A 23,571-nucleotide genomic window follows, 5' to 3' on the forward strand; every position below is an offset into this window, starting at 1 on the left:
CTCAAACTACACATCAGGAATCCTTATAAAAAATTAAAAAAAATTCATTTGAGGCAGGAGGAGTTATGGAATTTGTTGGGAAATAGTTATGAAATACTTACTTCAGATTCTTTTATGCTGTTTGATGAATAATATAATCCAATACCAATTCCTATAAAGGATAATCCTACAAGGAAGAAAAATGGCAAAATTATACTGGCAGAGAGAAGAGGCTGCCATGCTGGAAGTCTTTGCTGAGTGAATGCGGTGTTGTCAGGTCTCTGAGATGGGAGAGGTTCATGTTTATTTGCAAAGTTCCTTGATGATGGCTTCATAATTCTTCACAGATTTTCTAAAGAAAAAAAAAAAAAAAAAGACAGAATTTACTTTTTTTTTTAGAAAACCTCACCAGATGTAAATCTACACTTCAGGTAAATCGCTTGAATAGCAATATTATAATAGTATTGCCATTAAAAGGGAGAGATTTCATAACATTATATAAGAGAAATTATGCATAAGGCAAAACTTTTTATGCAAAGTTGAGATCTAAGGTAAAACAATGCCCAGCAACTATTTTAGTAGTTTATCATGCGTAAAAAATGTGCACATATTGACTAGATTTTTGTATAAGACCTCATACTCCACCATATAGACAAAACCAGTGCTGGAGGCAAAAAAAGTGACAAGTCTGAAGCTGAAAGAAAACGTATTCAAAAATTGACAAGACCTAAATCCATTGATATGTCGAAGTGCTTATTCAGATGAACGTATAAATAGTCAGTGTGACGGACGTTTTTTTTTTTCTTTTACGGCCGTCACAAGGCTGCATGTATTTCTATGGAGCTGTTCACATGGCCGTTGTTTAAACAGACAGTGTGAAGGGCCTGTAGAAAAATAGGACATGTCCTGTTTTTGTCCGTTTTCATGGATCCCTCAGTAGACTCAAGTCTATGAAGGATCCTTGTAAACGGGTCCCGCACAAATCGGACTTGAAAAAGTGTCAGTTTTGACACACGCTGATTTGAAGAAGGCTTTAGAGCGCACGCACACATCCGTGACCTACTATACGGCCGCATAACATGGACCACGGACTTCCGTGTGCGGTTCATTTTTATTTTTTTTAACAGACCATTGAATAGAATGGGCGAGACTGATCCGCAAAAACGGACAGGAAAATAACCTTTTCTATAAATTTGCAGAACGGAAACACGGATCCGCCAAAAAAAACCAGATGTGTTCATAAAAATGAATGGGTCACTTTGCTAACCGTTAAAAATAATAAATTAAAATGGAGAGCACACTGAAGAATGTCACTGAAGTGTGCATGAGCCATTATACTGGGATTTTTCCTAACCAACAACTAGAAAGATGTTACACGAGAAAATAAATTTGTTACTTTATGTAAGGCTATTACATGTGAATGAAACAGTTAATTCTAGTGACAATTAACCCAGTACATCATTATGTGCAGCATACACTTTGTGCAAACAACCAAATTAATTTAGATGTAGAATAATTAGAAATACAAAATGTTTTATTATTTACAGAAAAAAAATGCGGGTGTTTAGCACACAAAAAAATCCAACATGGAGTGGTTCTGGTTTAGGCTGAGGCCAGGGCGATATCCGCTACTTTTCCCTGTTATTCTACATCTGGACCTTGCGAGCCACGCCGGCACCCAGGCTGCAGCATCTCTTGGATACATGCATTTATGAACGTTGTGCTCCTAGCACGACTCTACTAGGTCAGCACAACTGATCACCGTCCTGCTCTTTGTTTTTATCGGTTGATGCACTATGTGCGCTTTGTGTCTTTTTTCTCTCATTATCTTGTTTAGGCTGGTCATAGATAAGATTTTGGGCTTATGCATATAGTTGAACTGCAGGTTCGTGTGGGAACCATATATACACCATCAAGCCTGAACATTAAAACCACTGACCTGTGAATAGCATTGATTTTCTCATTGCAATGTCCCCTGTCAAGGGTAAGATATATTAGACAGCAAGTGAACAGTCAGTTCTTGGGGCTAGTCTACACGTGGCATAAATACTGCAGATTTCCAACAATGTAATTAGTTTCGGAATATCCGCAGCATAATACATTAGCAGAGAAGTGGATGAGATTCCCAAAAAATCTGATAGGAAGCCGTCGGAACACTGTGCATCGTAGCTTGCCGTATTCGGGGTGGCCGGTATATTTGCACATGACTTACCTGTAAAAGAGGTGCCATAATGCATGCTGGTGCCAAGAAAGCAAGCCAATGGAGGCAGTGTGTTGCTATGGCCAATTTTATGCTAGGCAACGGCATTTATGTGGATGTTATTTTAACACGTGTCACCTGCCTAAACATTGTTGCAGATCAAGTACACTCTTTCGTGGCAACGATATTCCTGAATGGCAGTGGCCTCTTTTAGCAGGATAATGTGTCCGGTCACACTGCAAAAATTGTTCAGGAATGGTTTGAGGAACAAGACCGAGTTTAAGGAGTTGATTTGGCCTCCAAATTCCCCAGACTTCAAACAGAGCATCTGTGGGATGTGTCTGATCCATGGAGGCCCCAACTCACAAGACTTAAAGGGAATGTGTTGCCAGCAAAACATGTTTGTTTTTTTTTTTTAGTTAAACAATTAGTGTGTAGGTGATTAAACATTGTTCTAATTTTTTTTATTTTTTTCACGAGTCAGGAAATATTATAAATTGGATTCAATTTATAATATTTCCCAGCACTGGTCACTAGATGGAGCAATTCCCAAAATTGCAGCATTGCATGTGGTAAAGCAACCACATTGCTTTATGCTGCAAAATTGGGAAAAAATCCCCTCGCTCTAGTGAGCTCTCAGAATCCCCCCTCCTTTATCCTGGCTAGTGCCGGGAGAAACGAGGGGTTTGAACGGTCTAACCTCCTACACTGTGTGTCGCCATTTTTTGAGCTAACACACAGTGTAGAAGGTTTACATACACTAGTAAAACACACTGAAACACGAACATACATAGAAATCACTTACCTGCTCCAGTCGCCGCCGCTCCCTCCGGTCCGTCCGCTCCGTCTGCTGCCGCTGCTCCATGTGCACAAGTCCGGAAGCCGCGACCGGAAGTAGTAATCTTACTGCCCGGCCGCGACTTCCGGTCCACAGGAAAATGGCGCGCATTTCAAATCGGACTGTGTGGGAGCGGCGCATGCGCCGTTCCCACACACACGGCGTACACCATAGTGGATGGAACGGGCCCCGTTCGCAGTCCCTATGGGACTGGAGCTGCCGTATTCCATGTCTGTATGTGTCGTTAATCGACACATACAGAAATGTAAAAAAAAATGGCAGCCCCCATAGGGAAGAAAAAGTGTAAAAATAGAAAAAAGTAACACACAAATAAATATAAACGTTTTTAATAAAACCCTAACATAAGACTGATATAAAAAAAAAAATTCTGGTAACACTGTTCCTTTAAAAGGATCTGCTGCCAATTACCATTGGACAGCTTCAGAGGTCTTCTGGAGTCCATGCCTCGACGGGTCAGAGCTGTTTTAGCAGTATTAGGGGGCCTACATGATATTAGGGAGGTGGTTTTTATGTTATGGCCAAATGCTATATAGTGCCAATTTGGGGCAGTCCCTTGTGTGCAATCTAATAGACAATTGGAAGATCGTTTCAAAGTGACAGTGGGACTACTTATCTACTGGGCCACTGCACAGCTGTACATGCGTCCGCCACTGGTGTCAAGGGCGGTATTGGATCCCTTCAGTCGTATTTATAAAAATCTTTCCTTTTTTTGGAAAAGATTTTCAGGATTACAAAAGACAGTATTAATCCAGTTCTTAGCACTATGTGTACGATTCACGCATCGACCCAATTATGACCGTGTGTATAAGCCTTTCCGATTTATAGCCAGTCAGTCATCAACTGTCTTCTGGCCGATAAACATTCAAAAAATTTGTAACCATACACAGTCATAAAAATGCAAATGAGCCCGAATATAAGAGGTTATACCATCAATTTTAAAAGATCATGTAGATTATAATTTGCACAAAAGAACATGGCTAATCGAATGGCCAAAAATCGTGAGAACCCGTTCAAATAGGTGTTTCTGCAAACATTTATCTAATGCCTACAGCCAGCTCTATTCTTATTTTCTGGAAAACTAGAGCATCGGGAAACCAGGTGCACACAGCGCTGTTTGTACAGTATAGTTCTGTTCCTTTTTTTTTTTTTTCTGTTTTTTAAATTTTCCACCCAAACCAGAATTGGAAACCCTGAGGAGAGGAGTCTCAGAAATATTGCTCCTTAGAGCAATTGTGATTGGTGGGTTAGGATAATGGAATTTTGTTATAATACAACTGCTGATTTATGAAAAATATTTTTCAGTTTTTTTTATTAAAGCATAGAAGGAAGGCATATTAAAAATAAAAGCATATATGCAGCCATAAGACTTTGGTATCTTTATAAATATCCATAAAACATATTGGTCTCCAGACAGTTTTACAAGAGGGAGGTATAAAACAATGTTTTGTAATAAACAGTGATTAAGGAAGTAAAACTGTTGTAAATTTTTTATTTCTCAGTAAGCAAACAAAGCTGTAAAACTTGACATTTGGGAAGATCAGCGACAGCTTATTTATGAAACTCATGTACAGAAAAAGTGGAGGTTTTGCCCACGGGAACCAATCATATAGCGGATATGGTAATTTAGAAAACGTAGGTTAGTAATCGGATTGGATGCAAAGGCCTCGTATACACTGCTTATGTTCCAGGATTATGCTCCAAAATACACCTCGGAAACGCCTGCAAACAGCTTCCAAATCATGGATTTCAAATGGTCAAAAGCTGTGTAGTTACATAGTTAGTATGGTTGAAAAAAAGACACATGTCCATCAAGTTCAACCAAGGGACGGGAAAAGGGAAGGTAAAAATTTCTACACATAGGAGCTAATATTTTTTTGTTCTAGGAAATTATCTAAGGCTTTTTTAAAGCCATCTACTGTCCCTCCTATGACCAGCTCCTGCGGTAGACTATTCCATAAATTCACCGTTCTCACAGTAAAGAAGGCTTGTCGCCGCTGCAGGTTGAACCTTTTTTTCTGCAGACGGAGGGATTGCCACCTTGTTTTTCGAGGGGTTTTTACATGGAACAGGATTTCACCATATTTTAAGTATGTGCCATTAAAGGGGTTATCCACCTTCTGACAACCTATCCCCCGGAATGGGAACCGAGCAGCAGTACTGCAGCTCGGCCACTATTCCGTGGCTGGAGCGAACTGCTTCCGGCTTGTATGTCCGGTGCACGGAGGCACCGGACCAGCTGATCTGTGCGGGGCCCGGGTGTCGGACCCCCACAGATCATGTACTGATGACCTAGCCGGTGGATAGGTCATCAGTTGTCAGAAAGTGGAAAACCCCTTTAATATTTATATAAGCGAATTATGTCCCCCCTTTTTCAAGGCTAAATAGGTTTAAATTCTTTTAATCTTTCCTCATAACTTAGATTCTCCATGCCCCTTATTAGCTTCATTGCTCTTCTTTGTATTTTTTCCATCTCCAGGGCATCCTTTCTATGAACTGGAGCCCAGAACTGAACTGCATATTCTAGATGAGGCCGCACTGATGCTTTGTAAAGTGGTAATATTACATCCCTGTCCCGCGAGTCCATGCCTTTTAATACACGACAATATCCTGCTGGCCTTTGAAACAGCTGATTGACATTGCTGTTATTTAGTTTATGGTCTTCAAGTACACCCAGATCCTTCTCAACAAGTGACTCCCCTAGTGTAGCTCCCCCTAGGACATATGATGCATGCAGGTTGTTGGTACCCAGGTGCATAACTTTACATTTATCTACATTAAACTTCATTTGCCAACTGGACGCCCAAACACTCAGTTTGTTTAAATCCGCTTGCAATTTACGAACATCTTCCATAGACTGAACAATACTGCATAGCTTGGTGTCATCTGCAAAAATAGAAATAGTGCTATTAATCCCATCCTCTATATCATTAATAACTAAGTTGAATAATAGTGGTCCCAGTACTGAACCCTGGGGTACACCACTTATTACCGGGGACCATTCAGAGTAGGAATCATTGACCACAACACTCTGGATACGGTCCTTGAGCCAATTCTCAATCCAATTACAAACTATACTTTCTAAAGATATAGTCCTTAATTTACCCAGTAGACATCTATGGGAGGCAGTGTCAAATGCCTTTGCAAAGTCCAAAAACACTATATCCACAGCGGCCTAGGCTTCTGCTCAACTCTTCATAAAAATAAATCAGGTTGCTTTGACAACATCTGTCCTTAGTAAAACCGTGCTGGCTCTCACGTATAATACAATTTTTTGTCACATAATCCTGTATATAGTCCCTCAATCATTTTCCTCACGATGGATGTTAAAGAGGCTCTGTCACCAGATTTTGCCACCCCTATCTGCTATTGCAGCAGATCGGCGCTGCAATGTAGATAAGAGTAACGTTTTTATTTTTAAAAAAACGAGCATTTTTGGCCAAGTTATGACCATGTTTGTATTTATGCAAATGAGGCTTTCTAAAGTCCAACTGGGCGTGTATTATGTGTGTTACATCTGGGCGTGTTTACTTATTTTACTAGCTGGGCGTTCTGACGAGAAGTATCATCCACTTCTCTTCAGAATGCCCAGCTTCTGGCAGTGCAGACACACAGCGTGTTCTCGAGAGATCACGCTGTGACGTCACTCACTTCCTGCCCCAGGTCCTGCATCGTGTCGGAGGAGCGAGGACACATCGGCACCAGAGGCTACAGTTGATTCTGCAGCAGCATCGGCGTTTGCAGGTAAGTCGATGTAGCTACTTACCTGCAAACGCTGATGCTGCTGCAGAATCCACTGTAGCCTCTGGTGCCGATGTGGCCGACACGATGCAGGACCTGGGGCACGAAGTGAGTGACGACACAGCGTGATCTCTCGAGAACACGGCTGTGTCTGCACTGCCAGAAGCTGGGTGTTGTGAAGAGAAGTGGATGATACTTCTCGTCAGAACGCCCAGCTAGTAAAATAAGTAAACACGCCCCGATGTAACACACATAATACACGCCCAGATGTAACACACATAATACACGCCCAGATGTAACACACATAATACACGCCCAGTTGGACTTTTACTGTAAACCCGCCCAGTTGGACTTTAGCAAGCCTCATTTACATAAATACAAAAATGGTCATAACTTGGCCAAAAATGCTCGTTTTTTAAAAATAAAAACGTTACTCTTATCTACATTGCAGCGCCGATTTGCTGCAATAGCAGATAGGGGTTGCAAAATCTGGTGACAGAGCCTCTTTAAGCTTACTGGTCTATAATTACCTGGGAAGACCTGAGCCCTTTTTGAAAATAGGCACCACATTTGTCCCTTGGCACTATACTAGTACGAGCAGGGGTGGGATCCGGCCAGTTCGCCCCGGTTCCCCCAAACCGGATACCATTGAGTTCACTAGCGCTGCCTGTTGAGGCACATGATGCCTCGCCATTCGGCACTTAAGTAAGGATGCAGTTGGCGCGATTAAGTCATCGTGCTGCTGCGTCGTTCCGATAGATGAGGACTCGCATCGCTGGAGGATGGCACGGCAACGGGAGTGGTTAGCATATATTTTTTTCCTTTTATTGTGGGCAGTGTTGGGGCCTTAAATATAGGGGGCACCAGCTACAGGGGAGGACTACATAGGGTGCACAGACTACAGTGGAGGACTACATAGGGGACACCAACTACATGGAACGCTACTATCTACAGAGGACACTATGGGGAGCACTATATACAGGGGGCTCTATGAGAGACACCATAGGGGGTTTTACACTGGGCAACTATCTGGCAGACCAGCGTTCTTAGAACGCTCGTTGATGATAATTGCCCCGTGTAAACAGGGCAGAGATCAGCAGATGAACGAGCAAATGCTAAATCATCTGCTGGTCGTATGGTATTAAAAAAGTAAAATATTATTGTTGTCGGCAGCACATCTTGTGTAAACGGGGAGAGGCGCTGACGGAATGATGGTAATGTATAGGGAAGAGTGTTCGGAGTAACGACCACTCGTCCCCATCCATAGCTCCTTGCGACAGGAGCAAACGAGCGCCTATAAACGATGTATCGTTGATAGGCACTCGCTGCATCAGCCGAATATCGGCAGGTGTAAAGGGCCCTGTGTGTGGTGCATTAAGTTACAGTGTTTGACAATTTTATTCATGGGCAGTGTATAGTACTATTATATTCAGGAGCACAGTGTATAGTACGATTATATTCATAAGCACAGTGTGTAGCACTATTATATTCAGGAGTACAGTGTGTAGTACTACTATATTCAGGGCACAGTATATAATACAATTATATCCAGGAGTACAGTGTATATTACTATTATATTCAGCACAGCGTGTAGCACTATTATGTTCGGGGGCACAGTGTATGATACTATTATATTTAGGAGTATCGAGTGCGGCACCATGAGAATTTTATCTTCGTTTATAGGTGCGGAAATGTTGGAAAAGTGAGAATCTGAGTGGCAAACTGCAGAAATGGGTCGCAGCCGGGAGAAGTCATCATAGGGGACCAAAGAAAAGAGAAAAAGAACGAATCCAATTTGAGAAGTAGTCACCGGTGAGTCACTAAATGTAAATGTTCATTCTCCCTGTGACTGATCAGTTCTATCGTTCTTTTTTTGTCAAACAACAACTCCCAGCATATCCTTACCATCATTCTGGCTATACTGGGAGCTGTAGTTTTATGCCATACAAACTTATATGACAGGGTTAAACTAAATTTGCAAATGATCTCTGCACTGAGCTGCATTTGTGCTTGTGCTGTATTTATGTACTGAGCTTAGTTCTGATCCTGTATATACACATCATAACAACCAAGCTCAATACATACACAAATACAGTACTGAGCTTGGTTCTGGTGACAATACATGTACAGAGCTTGGTTCTGGTGCGAGATATATATATATATATATATATATATATATAGATACACACAGACACACACACACACACACACACACACACACACCCCTTGCTCCTGGCACCGTATCTGTGCATTAGCCGGGAGAGTTGTCGCGGCTTACTGCGCACGCCGCACTGTCCTCCACCCTTCTCACAGTCCACAGCCTAACTAAATGGGCTAAGCACGCTTAGGATATTGAATGTGCACGTACAAGTCTATATAAGTAATGGGTGTGTTTAATATAATGAGCGTTGGTAGGTAGGTAGGTATGTACGCTTGTGTAATTATATACATAGTGTGGAAATCCACACAAACATTCTGGACAGGGAATTTCTTTATTTAGAGTCCACTTTAATATAGGGCATATTTGTAATATTGAAATTGTTTTATTTTATTATTAGAATCATTTTCCACGGTGCGATAGACCGCGACCCTCCCCCCAACGTGTATATCTTTGTCCGCAAAACAGGGAACCTGTTAAAAATTTGAATCCCACCCCTGAGTACGAGGCGTAGTTTTATTCCGCGGTTTAAAAAATAAAATAATGGCATGTAAAAATACACTTAATACAACACGTCACTTTGTGAAGCAGATTTTTTTACATTTCCAATGGACAATGCCAAAAAAAACGCTGTGAAAAATCCCCCCCCCCCCCAAAAAAAATAAACCTCCTGGTTTTAAGAGGCGTATTTATCTTAAAAAAAGCCTCGTAATTTTCGACTTCACACATAAGGGGCGTGAATATGTCCTAAGGCTGGATTCACACACAGAATTTTTATGGCAATTTTAAGTGCATCTAAAAAACCCTAGCGTTATTAGAATGTAACATGAATTTTTTTTTATTGGGTTTTTAGTGGCATTTTTCATTTAGGGTATGTTCACACGACAGCGTCCGTAACGGCCGAAATTACGGGGCTGTTTTCAGGAGAAAACAGCCACGTCATTTCAGCCGTAACGGCATGTGCAGGCGCTTGAACGCCGCGTCCATTACGGACGTAATTGGCGCTGCTTTTCATTGGAGTCAATGAGCAACGGCTCCAATTACGCCCCAAGAAGTCACTTCTTTGATGCGGGCGTCTATTTACGCGCCGTCTTTTGACAGCGGTGCGTAAATATACGCCTCGTGTGAACAGACAAACGTCAGCCCGTTGCTTTCAATGGGCAGATGTTTGTCAATGCATTCAAGCCGTAATTTCGGACGTAATTCGGGGGTTAATACGCCCGATTTAGTGTGTGTGAACATACGCTTACCGTCATTTTGTACTTTTTTCTGGCATTTTTAAAATCACTATATTGAAAAGCCTATTGGGGGAGAGGATATCACCATACCCAGAGCTTACTGCATTTGGAAAAAAAAAACAACAAAAAAACCGCCACTAAACACAAAATTGCCTCATGTCGCCACAAATAAAAACAGTGTATGTGGTGCATTTGATATTTTACAATAGACTTTATTGTAACATCTGGCCGCCCTGAAAAAAACATTAAAAACGCAGCAGAAAACAGTGTGTGAATCTAGCCTAAGGGTAAAAAAAATATATAACACTTTACTGTGCGCACTTGTTATGGCCAACATTTACTATGCAGATTAAGCCAGGTCTTGGCAGAAACGGCACGCCCCCCAAAAAATCTGACAAATTTGCGACCATTTCCATTGCTTGATAAATCTGCAGAAGGAAAAGTGGCTGAGGTCTGCTAGGAGACGTCGTTTAGGCCACATTTATTATGAATATTTGACAGTCAGAAAATCTACATCTGCTGTAAGTCACTTTTCACTTAGGACAGGTCAAAATGCAACAAATTTATTAAGAGGCGTGTGCCTTCCAGTGTAAATCTCGTCAACTATCTCCTTTAGGCCTTATCTACACAAGCGTATTTAACGTCTGTGATACGCGCGTGAAAATCATGCGTGTCGCACGGACCTATGTAAGTCAATGGGGCCGTTCAGACATTCCGTGATTTTCACGCAGCGTATGTCCGCTGCGTAAAACTCACGACATGTACTATACTTGAGCGTTTTTTCACGCACCCATTGAAGTCAATGGGTGCGTGAAAATTGCGCACAGCACACGGAAGCACTTCCGTGTGTCGCGTGTAATTCGCGAAACAGTTGTTAAATAAATGAAGGAAAAAATAAAAACCACCTCATTCCTTGCAGTTTCTAAACCTCAAATCCACATGTCAAAAGGAAGGCAAATGAGCGAAAATCATGCAGCCACGCACCAAACACTTATGACACACGGAACTGCAATGCGCGCAAAACGCTGCATTTTTTGCGCACGCAAAACGCACACGTTCGTGTAAATTTCGCCTTACTTAGACTGGCAAAAGATAAGCCAGACTTAGTACATTTTTTTTTAATTAATGATGGCATAATTTGCACCAATGATATTTACAGCTTGACCACACTTTATTTCTTCTTGTTTTCTTCTTTGGATTGGCTTAGAATATAGCAGCTTTTTTTTTTTTTTTTTTTTAATGTGAAATGGCTCTTAGCATGAGAAAGGTGGAAATCCTATCCCACTCTTATTGACACTCATGGAGTGGGGAACAATTGCACTACCAGTTCTCGAAGGCTGGGTTCACACTACCCATTTTCAGGCGTAATGGAGGCGTTTTACGCCTCGAATTACGTCTGAAAATACGGCTCCAATACGTCAGCAAACATCTGCCCATTCATTTCAATGGGTTTGCCAATGTGCTGTGCCGACGAACTGTCATTTTACGCGTCGCTGTCAAAAGACGGCTTGTAAAATTACAGCCTCGTCAAAAGAAGTGCAGGACACTTCTTAGGACGTTTTTGGAGCAGTTTTCGCATAGACTCCAATGAAAACAGCTCCAAAACGGCCGTAAAAAAATGCAGCGAAAAACGTGAGTTGCTCAAAAAACATCTGAAAATCAGGGGCTGTTTTCCTTTGAAAACAGCTCCGTATTTTCAGACGTTTTTGATTCTGCGTGCGCACATACCCTTACAATACAGCAATACGTAATTGCTTCTTGTCTCGACCTCAGAGTTATCCACGAGCCACATTATTGAGGGGGGACAAATCCTGGCAGGATATAGTCAGCAGCACCACTTTCTTGAAAGGCTTATTCACACGGTTTATTGCCGTGATCACTGCAAAACTCAGCAGTTTTGTCGAAATCACAGCAAAGCTGCGGCCTTTTGCAGAGATTTCATGCTAATTGCGGGGAAGTAAACTGTGATTTGCCAGCAACATGTAAATAATGTGGAATATTTTGCAGGTGACCGTGATGTATTAAGATTATTAATTTATTTAATATTACTTAATGCTGTGCAGGGAGGGGTAGTAGGGGAAAGAACATACCCATTAACCCCTTCCCGCCGGATCACGTATATATACAAGTCATTAAAATCGGTGGCTTACCGCCTTTTCACGTAAATGTACGTCATGGAGATGAAGCTGGCTCAGGAGCTGAGCCAGCGACATCACCGCCGGGTGACAGCTGTATGTTACAGCTGGCACCCTAAGGTATCGGCCAGGACCGGAGCTAGCCTCCGATCCGACCGATTAACCCCTCACATGCTGCGTTCAATAGAGATCGCAGCATGTGAGGAGTTTATAGCCACCGGCACCCATGCAACGTGATCGCTGGGTTGCCGGTGGCTGCAAAGGCGATCGGAGGGCTAATGCTTACCTCCCGATCAGCCTGTAACGGAATCCTCCTATGCCCCGTCGTCGGCGGGGCCCAGGAGGCTTCCGGTAACATCGGCAAGATGGCGCCGGCTCAGCTTCCGGCTCAAAAGCGGAGCCGGCGTCATCAGCAGTGGGTGTCCGCTGTATGTAACAGCGGACACCCCGATCTATCGCCAGGAACCGGAGCTAGCTCCGATTCCTGGCATTAACCCCTTCGATGCAGCGATCCATTGTGATCGCTGCATCCTAGAGGTTTGTAGAAAATCGGCAGCCTTGCCATGCGATGGCAAGGCTGGCGACTGCTACCATGGCAACAGGAGCCCTAACAATGGACTCCTGTCTGCCATTACGTAAGCCAATTAGGCCCCGCCCAGAGGCGGAGCCTGATCGGCTTGCTGTCAGTGAACAACTGACAGTTCCAATACATTGCACTACATAGGTAGTGCCATGTATTAGAACATCAAACAAACAGTTGGACATTCAAGTCCCCTAGTGGGACTAAAGAAAAGTGTAAAAAAAAGTGTAAAAAAAGTAAAAATAAAAGTTGGAAAACATACAATAAAAGTTTCAAATAATAACACAAAACACAATCGCCCTTTTTCCCTTATCAAGTCATTTATTATTGAAAAAAATAATAAAGCCATACATATTTGGTATCGCTGCGACCGTAACGACCTGAACTATAAAAATATTATGTTATTTATCCAGCGCAGTGAACGCCGTAAAAAAACAACTCAAAAACACTGCCATAATTACTGTTTTTTTGGTCACTGTCTTCCAAAAATTGAAATAAAAAGTGATCAAAAAGTCGCATGTATCCAAAAATACCGAGTAAAAGTACCGATAAAATCTATACCTCGTCTCGCAAAAAACAAACCCTCATACAGCTCCATCGATGAAAAAATGTAAAAGTTATGGCTCTCGCAACATTGCGACAGAAGAAATACATTCTCTTTCCAAAAGTAATTTTATTGTGCAAAAAGTTATAAAAAAGTTCTATAAATTTGGTATCGCCGGAATCGTACTGACCCGCAGAATAAAGGTAACATGTAGTTTATAACGCTTACGGTGAACGGTGTATATTAAAAAAAAAAGTGGCACAAGCTGGTCATGACATATTTGACACTGAATTGGCATATCTAGGGAACATTTTAATTTGTACCTTCCGCAGCGCAATCATTTATGGAAAAGACCTGTGGGGTGAAAATGCTCACTACACCTCTTAATAAATGCCTTGAGGGGTGCAGTTTCCAAAATGGGGTCACTTCTCGGGGGTTTCTTTTATTAGTTCACATCAAAGCCTCTGCAATTGTGAACCAATACTTTATAAGTCGCCAAATTAGGCCTCAATTTTACATGGTACTCTTTCACTCCTGACCCCGGCCAAATGTCCAGGCAAAAGATTAGGGCCACATGTAGGGTGATTCTAAAACAGGGAAACACCGCATAATAATTGAGAGCTGTCTTGTTATGGTGGCACAAGCCGGGCACCACATATTGGCGTATCTAAGGAAAAATTCCCATTTTCATTCTCCCACATCGTGTGCACACGAATTTCTGCAAAACACCTGTGGGGTTAACATGCTCACTACACCCCTAGGTGAATACCTTGAGGGTGCTGTTTCCAAAATGGGGTCACTTCTGGGGGGGGGATCCACTGTTTTGGTCCCACAGGGACTTTGCAAATGCAACATAGCGACCAGAAACCAAATGCAGCAAAATCTGTACACCAAAAGCAAATGGCGCTCCTTCCCTTCTGAGCCCTGCCGTGTGCCCAAACAGCATTTTACGACCACGTGTGGGGTATTGCCGTACTCCAGAGAAGTTGCTTTACAAGCGTTGGGGTTCTTTTTTTCCTTTATTTGTTGAGAAAATTAAAAATTTGGAGCTAAAGCTACGTCTTATTGAAGAAAAAGGATTTTTTTTATTTTCACTGCCCAATTCTAATAAAATCTATGAAACACCTGTGGGGGCAAAATGCTCACTACACCCCTAGATGGATTCCTCAAGGGGTGTAGTTTTCTCAATGGAGTCACTTTTTTGGCGTTTTCACTGTTTTGGTACCTCAGGGGCTTTGCAAATGCGACATGGCCTGCGCAAACCATTCCTGCTAAATTTGAGCTCCAAAAGCCAAATGGCGCTCTTTCCCTTCTAAGCTCCGCCGTGTGTCCAAACATCCGTTTATAACCACATTTGGGGTATTGTTTTACTCGGGAGAAATTGCTTTACAAATGTTGTTGTGCTTTTTCTCCTTTAGTCCTCGTGGAAATTAGAAAAAATTAGCTAAACCTACATAATCTTTGAAAGAATGACGATTTTTATTTTCACGGCCTACTTCCAATAATTTCTGCAAAAAACCTGCGGGGTAAAAATGCTCACTATACCCCTAGATAATTTCCTCAAGGGGTGTAGTTTCCCAAATGGGGTCACTTTTGGTGGATTTCCACTGTTTTGGCACCGAAAGAGCCCTTGAAACCTGACATGGTGCCTAAAATATTTTCTAATAAAAAGGAGGCCCAAAATCCACTGGGTGCTCCTTTGCTTCTGAGGCCGGTGCTTCAGTCCATTACCACACTAGGGCCACATGTGGGATATTTCTAAAAACTGCAGAATCTGGGCAATAAATATTGAGTTGCGTTTCTCTGGTAAAAACTTCTGTGTTACAAAAAAAATAGAATAAAAATGAATTTCTGCAAAAAAAAAAATGAAATTTGAAAATTTCACCTCTACGTTGCTTTAATTCCTGTGAAACGTTTAAAGGGTTAAGAAACTTTCTAAATGCTGTTTTGAATACTTTGAGGGGTGAAGATTTTAAAATGGGGTGACTTTTTGGCGGTTTCTAACATATAAGGCCCTAAAAGCCGCTTCACAACTGAACTGGCCCCTGTAAAAATAGCCTTTTGAAATTTTCTTGAAAATGTGAGAAATTGCTGCTAAAGTTCTAAGCCTTGTAACGTCCTAGAAAAATAAAAGGATGTTCAAAAAACGATGCCAATCTAAAGTAGACATATGGGGGATGTTAATTAGCAACAATTTTGTGTGGTATAACTGCCTGTCTTACAAGCAGATACATTTACATTTAGAAAAATCCTAATGTTTGCAATTTTTCACCAAATTTTGGTGTTTTTCACTGGTAAATATTGAATTTATCGACCACATTTTTCCACTATCATAAAGTCCAATGTGTCACGAGAAAACAATCTCAGAATCGCTTTGATAGGTAAAAGCGTTCCGGAGTTATTACCACATAAAGTGAAATATGTCAGATTTGAAAAAATGGGTCTGGTCCTGAAGCCCAAAATGAGCTTGGTCCTGAAGGGGTTAAAGAGAACATTTCATGTGCAGCATGTAATGGGCAGGGCTGCACAAACACTGGTGCACTTTAAGTTTTTTTTCTACCCTCCTGCGTTATTTAGATATTGGTGATGTTATATTTGGAACCCGATATTTAAATAACCCCCTAAACTGTCAATGGGGCGTGTAATGGCAAGGGGAAGTGCATCATTGCTGTGACACTGTCCAATCGGCTACGGACAGTGTTACCACTAGAGAGGAGAGCGTGTGTGCGCGCTCGCTCTTCAGCTCTCGGCAGACAAGGACAAGTTTGATCAGTCTTGTACTTGTCTGCCAAACTGGCAAGGGGGCGTGTCACTGCTACGGACAACTCAAGAGCTGGAGGGAGGGGAGCGCGCATGCGCGCTCTCCTCTCTCCAGCTCTTGCACTGCCCGTAGCAGTGACACCCTCTTGCCAGTTCAGCAGACAAGTACAAGACTGTGATCTCTTGCGAGAGATCAGTCTTGTTCTTGTCTGCCCAGTACTGAAGAGTGGAAGCGTGCATGCGCACACGCTCTCCTCTCTCCAGCTATTGCTGTGACACTGTCCGTAGCTGACTGGACAGTGTCACAGCCATGTTACACGCCCCCTTGCCATTACATACCCCATTGACAGTTCAGGGGGTTATTTAAATATCAGGTGCCTCGCACGGACCTATGTTAGTCAATGGGGCCGTTCAGACAGTCCGTGATTTTCAGGCAGCGTGTGTCCGCTGCGTAAAACTCACGACATGTCCTATATTTGTGCGTTTTTCGCGCATTACGCACCCATTAAAGTCAATAGGTGCGTGAAAATCACACGCAGCACACGGAAGCACTTCCGTGTGACGCGTGTGATTCGCGCAACAGCAGTAAAAACTATGAATGAAAACAGAAAATCACGCAGCCACGCATCATATGCTGCTGACACACGGAGCTGTTATGTACCTTTTGCGCGCGCAAAACGCAGCGTTTCTTGCACGCGCAAGACGCACGCGCTCGTGTGAATCCGGCCTAAGGCATATATATTTGTAGCCATTGTGACTGTACGATCATTTGTGATCCCCTTTTTTGGGGCTCCTCTCCAGGTAATTTGCACTGTATGCAGGTTTCCCACACACATTGATATCAACTTCTCCACATTAATACAGAGAAAAAGTATGTTACTATGCGGTTAATAATTAGTCATATTCATGTTCCAGCATGTGTCAGCATTAAACCATCCATACCAACAACAAACACAACGTTCCAAATAGCTTCTGTTGGTGTTAGGGCTTGTTCACATCTGCGTTGGCTTTCTGTTGAGGGGTTCCGTCTGAGGTTTCTGTCGGGAGAACCCCTCAACGGAATGGCAAACGGAAATCTTAGCTTCCGTTTGCATCACCATCGATATCAATGGTGATGGAAATGTTGCTAATGGTTTCCGTTTGTTACCACTCCGTCAGGTTTCCGTTTTCTTGACTGAATCAATAGCGCAGTCTATAAGTAATAAATGCGGAGCAGACATACACTTTGGCATTAGTTTACCCCGTAATTAATGGGACAGCATCGTTAACCCCTTCCCGACATTCGCTGTACATATACAGCGCAGTTCGGCGGGGGGGGGGGGTATTGGGTGGTGGTGGTGGTTGTCGGTATGGGGCAGGCTCTGACACCCGCTCCATAGAACAAGAATGTCGGCTGTGTGTAACAGGTGATATGTACCCCAAAAATGGTAAAAATAAAAATTATAGCTCGCCCACAAAAAAAAACAAGCCGTCATACCACTCAATTGACAGAAAAGTAAGAAAAAAAAGTTGTCTCTCGTTATGGTGACAAAGCACATTTTATTTATAACAATCAATTTTTTCTTTGCAAAGTAGTAAAAATAACAAAAAAGGGATCAAACCATTTGATACCACTGTAATCATAATGACTCACAGAATAAAAGTTAACATTCCGTTTTTACCGCACTATCAACGCCGTAAAACAGAAACCCCCAAAAATGGAGCAATCGCTGTTTTTTTTCCCCCATTCCACCCCTCAATTTTTCCTAGTTTCCCACTACATTATATGGTACAATAAATGGCTCTATGAAAATCTACAACTCGCCCTGCTGCAAAAAAAACCAAAAAAACACAAGCCCTCATTTGGCAATATTGATGGCAATATTTATGGCTTTTGAAAGGGGAGGAGGAAAAAAAAACGAAAGTGAAAATCTGAAAAAACTGTTGTGGCGGGAAGGGGGTTAATTAAAAAGGCTAAAAAAACGTGGACTCTTCCGAAGCGGTCACTATAAAACCATCCAGTAAGTTTGAGCTGCTATAAAGAAACTGGTTGAAGGCTATAAGATTGATTAAGTCTCATCTGTATATTACAGACGTGTATGCCTTTGTTACCGCGATTTGTCACAGTTTCCATGCGAACTGCAAAAACACATCAAAACGCGGTAAAAACAGATGCATTTTTCAGTAGTGGAGCAAAACCGCACAGTGTGAATACACTCTAAAACAACTTTAGGATTGAAGAGGTCTCTAAACCAAAAACCTATAGCGTGTACTGCGTAGGAAAACGTATTTTAATTTGATAATTTAATGACAAACATTCTTACATTATCTTCTCCCAGCATCTACTTATTTTATCCGTTTTTCAATGTGATTAAGATGTGGAGACGAGTAGCCCATTGTGGACCCTGAGGAAGGCTGAATACTCCATTACACTGATACTAGTTTTTCTACAATGGACTAATAAAGGAAACAGCCATCGTAACATCACATCGTTCCACACGATCATACATAAATTTAAAGATTAAAAAAAGAAATTGAAAAATACAAGACACTTACCAGGGAGACAAGCAAACACTGCAGCCCACGGCTTAGACTCTTGTCAGGCCACTCCTCCGGGGAGATCTAGATAAACCAGTTATCTCACTGCCAATATGGTCTAACCTTTGCTCATATTATCCTGACACTTTTCTGTCAAGACCTAAGAATGTTTACCTGACTCCACCCAGCATCACATGAAGCGGCTATGACTATGATTATGACAAACTGAACTCCACACATCCTTGGAATACTAGCTAAATGATGCACGTGGATCAGCTGTTATTATGTGACCAACTGATCATTAATCTATAATCACAGAAGATACAGCTACAATAGGACGTCGTTTATGGCAGTGCCCAGATGTGCCATTGTGCTGAATTAGATTTAAAAAAATAAAATAAAAAATTGCAATTCAGCTGAAGACCATGTGGTTTTTCCGAGCATGCAGGACCCTGGAGACAGTAAGGGTATGTGCACACACACTAATTACGTCCGTAATTGACGGACGTATTTCGGCCACAAGTCCCGGACCGAACACACTGCAGGGAGCCGGGCTCCTAGCATCATACTTATGTACGACGCTAGGAGTCCCTGCCTCGCTGCAGGACAACTGTCCCGTACTGTAATCATGTTTTCAGTACGGGACAGTGGTCCTGCAGCGAGGCAGGGACTTCTAGCATCGTACATAAGTATGATGCTAGGAGCCCGGCTCCCTGCACTGTGTTCGGTCCGGTACTTGCGGCCGAAATACGTCCGTCAATTACGGACGTAATTAGTGTGTGTGTGCACATACCCTAAAGATACAATAGGCTCAATTTGTTTCATTAACCCCTTAATGACCAGCCTATTTTATAATGACCGAGCTATTTTTTACGTTTTTCCATCGTCTCGTTCAAAGAGCTCTAATATTTTTGTGTCGACATAGCCGTATAAGGTCTTGTTTTTTGTAAGACAAGTTGTATTTTTTAACGGCACCATTCGTAAAATTTAAAAATTAACTTTTATTTTAAAAAAATTGGGGGAGGTGAATAGAAAAAAAAACAGCAATTTCGCCACACTTTCATTGCGTCCTAAATTTACGCCATTTATCATGTGGTATAAATAACACAATAACATTATTCAGCGGGTTGTTACGATACCAACTTGTTATATATGATATATATCATATATAGATATAGATTTTGTATGTTTTACTACTTTTATACAGTAAAAACACTTTTTTTAATTATTTGTTTTTGTGTCTCCATATTTGAAAAGCCATAACTTTTTTTATTTTTCCTGCTGATGCGGTTGTATGAGGGATTGTTTTTTTTGCAGGAAGACTTGTAGTTTTTATTGGTACAATTTTGGAGTAAATGTGACTTTTTGATCACTTTTTATAAAAAAAAATTTTAAGGCAGGATTCACAGAAAACAGTCATTTTTGCATTTTTTTTTCTTTTATTTTGACGGCGTTCACCGTGCGGGTTAAATAATGTAATAACTTTATATTTGGGCTCATTACGTATGCGGCAATACCAAATATGTATAACTTTTTTACTTTATTTTTTTTTTTTTTAAATAATAAAGCATTTTGTAAGGGGAAAAAGTGGGTTATTCATTTTTTTTTTACTTATTTTTTTATTAACTTTATTAAACTTTTTTTACTAGTCCCACTAGGGACTTCACTATGCGATCTTCCGATCGCTTTTATGATACACTGCATTACTTCTGTATTGCAGTGTATTATGCCTGTCCGTGTAAAACGGACAGGCATCTGCTAGGCCATGCCTCTGGCATGACCTAGCAGGCATTCACTACAGGCAGACCTGGAGGCCTTTATTAGGCCCCCGGCTGCCATCGGAGACACAGACACTCGGTGATCTTATCACCGGGTGTCGGTGGGATGAGAGGGATCTCCCTCCCTCTCTCCAAAACCACTCAGATGCGGCGCTCGCTATTGAGCGCCACATCCGAGGGGTTAAACAGGCGACATTGATACTGATATCGATCTCACCCGTTAGAGCAGTCATGCCCCCAGCCCTCAGCTACCTCTGGTAGCTGACAGCAGAGAGATTTAACTGCTCTGTTTATTTATTCTGATGCAGCGTCGTGAAAAGGCGTATGCATCAAAATAAGGCCCATAAGTGGCTGTCGTGAAAAGGCGTATTGGCGGTCACTAACGGGTTAAAATTGAACATTTTAGCGATTGAAAATCAGTTCCATTCATCTGAATGGAACATGCAAATGCACATACAGAAACAACCCCATTCATATGAATGGAACAGATTTTTTGCCGCAGAAATGTCTGCAACAAAATCTGACGCATGTGACTGCATCCAAACACTGTGTGTACTTTTTTTTAACTTGTGTATATTTTTTTAATTGTAAGCTCCTCTTCCTTGCGCCTTCGCTTCATTGAACATATGGCCGGAAGCCACAGCCAGAAGTCGTCATCTTACTGTCCGGCAGCGGCTTCCAGTCCACATAAAAATGGCGCCGGATTTCGCTCTGCAAACGAGCTTCGTTTTGGTCTGTGTGGGAGCGGCGCATGCGCCGTTCCCACACAGACGGCGTACCATTCAGAGAATGGAACGGCTCCCGTTCGCATTCTCTATGGGGTTGTATGTGACGTATTCCATCTCTGTATGTGTCGTTAATTGAAACATACAGAGATGAAAAAAAATGGCAGCCCCCATAGAGAAGTAAAAGTAAGAACAAAGTAAAAAGTAGAACATGAGAACACAAATAAATAAAATTTATGTTAATATATTAAAAGCACTAGGATAAAAAAAAAAAATAATTCATGACACCTTCCGTTTAAGCTGTCTAAATATTTGACAGGGTTTGTAAATCTACATCCCCCTTCTGTTTTTTTTCCGGCTGGAATCACACCTGCAGTTTGTGATGTCGTTTTTAAACCAAAGCCAGGCTATGAAAGGAAGTAAAAGTATCTAGTTAAGGCCCTGTTTATATCACATTGTGAGTCTTCCCATTGGAGGTATACGTCAGGAGGACTCCCGACGTATACCTCCGATGGAGGGCTGCAACGTATTCCACTGTATAGTAATACAATGGGCTGCCTCACCCATATAGCCTTTCCCCCCTCTCTATTGCAGACTATGTAGACCTAGAAAGCAGCTTCCTAATGCTCTTTCCGGAGACGCTGGCTGCTTCTTTATCTCTATCAGAGCTTGTGATTCCCAGTGTACAAGTCTTCTCTACACTGCCAAATCTACGGCCACCTCCACCTTTATGATCTCAGAGTCCTTAGTATTGGGGTATCCTTGTGACTCACCCAGCATGCATCCATGGACAGTGCCATCCTCTAGTGCTCCCAGATCCCGACTGCAGTGTTTTCCACTCCCTGCCGTGACCTCATACTCCTCCCTACCTGGACAGAGCCTGTTGGATGGGCTTAGGACCGGTAGGAAGCAGGTACAGAGTGTGGGGGTACCAGTCACATAACACTGATAGAAACAGGCACCCAGATCGCACACACAAGACTCTGAGCTGGGTGACAAAATTACACCTCATCCCAGTTCTAACAGAGGAAGCCATCCGCCTCTATCGAGCTCCTGGTTTTAGCAGGGGTGAATTGGGCTCAATGTGTATCATTACGAGGTGTTTACTCTCCTCAGAAGAGAATGATGTACAGATTATCGTTACTCAGAACACATGATGCGTAGTACAAACCATCTGGAGCGTGAGCCTCCGGCTGATGGAAGTGAGGGTCAACATGGGGCTCAGGGGTGAAAGACCAGAGGAAACAAGGAAAGGGGTATAAGTCGTCAAAAGCTCCAGATGTATACATTTAATGGAGGCCTGTGTCAGATGCGATACAGTTGGAAAAAACGGGGTTGGGAACAGAACAGCAATCCCTTCTATTTGATGCAAAGTCCATCCTTAATAAACCAGTCCATATCCATCATACCATAGCAACCATATAATGTAGAAGTGGATGTCAGCATATAATTAAAGTATTTTATTCAGGCAGAGTACTCAAACACCAATAACAAAGTTTCGGCTTACACAGAAGCCTTTTGTTAGCCGAACGTCGTTATTGGTGTTTACTCCAATAAGTACTCTACCTGAATGAAACAATTTAAGGATATGCTGACGTCTAATACTAAATGTCTACATGGAAATTCGTCACCCATAGTCTTCTATGTTAAAGAAAATGTATACCGCATGGAATACGTTTTTTACTGGTTTCCGTTGTATGGAATACTTTTTTTGCGATATACCAACGTATACCTGCCTGACAAATTCCAAAAGTTTTTAATTCCGTTTTTAACATGCGTTTTTTTTTTTTTTTTCCTTAAAGTCCTATAAAGAAGCCTATAGAAGAAACGGCATACCTGGAGAATGCTGCGCTTTAAAAAAAAAAAAAAAAGCTAACAAAAAAATTCAGCAAAAAAAAAATCCATTGAAAGTGCGAGTATGTGTGAAACCAGCCTTAGAGTTTATTTACTCTCCATTCCCATTACATTTGAGACTTCCATCAGAGGTATACTGTACGTCAAGAGAATTTTCCGATACATACTTCCAACAATATATGGACAAAAGTATTGGGACACACCTCTTAATCATTGAATTCAGGTTTTATTTAGTCCCATTGCCACAGGTGTAAACCACCTGGCGCCAGTCTGCCTTTACAAACATTTGTGAAGAGGAGTGCAGGAAAAAAGGTGGATCTTTTCAGGGGCGCTGCTGTGTGGTGAAAATGATGAGAACGTAGTCCGGAGGTATTGATAACCGGTTCAATTTATTGTGAGTGGCTACGCGTTTCAACGATGAACAATCGTCTTCCTCAGGCCATGTACATATCACAATGGACACATCTTATATAGCATGTAGGTTCAAATTGACACAAGTGAAAAAA

The 23,571-nt window shown here is 41.9% G+C and overlaps 1 protein-coding gene across 1 annotated transcript in view; it reads right to left on the bottom strand.

The window, feature by feature from the left end:
- LOC142741110 (cell cycle control protein 50B-like) overlaps positions 1 to 18,810 on the bottom strand; it is a 37,773-nt gene extending 18,963 nt beyond the window's left edge. Inside the window, exons 1-2 of the mRNA XM_075850507.1 lie at positions 18,727 to 18,810; positions 102 to 331 (exon numbers count right to left, since the gene is read on the bottom strand). Of these exons, the coding sequence (XP_075706622.1) occupies positions 102 to 314 (213 nt within the window). The 5' untranslated portion in view covers positions 315 to 331; positions 18,727 to 18,810. The remainder of the gene's footprint in view (positions 1 to 101; positions 332 to 18,726) is intronic.
- Between the last annotated feature and the right edge of the window lie 4,761 nt (positions 18,811 to 23,571).

Source organism: Rhinoderma darwinii, chromosome 2 (genome assembly GCF_050947455.1).
Source record: "Rhinoderma darwinii isolate aRhiDar2 chromosome 2, aRhiDar2.hap1, whole genome shotgun sequence".
In the NCBI taxonomy this organism is placed as follows: Eukaryota; Metazoa; Chordata; class Amphibia; order Anura; family Rhinodermatidae; genus Rhinoderma; species Rhinoderma darwinii.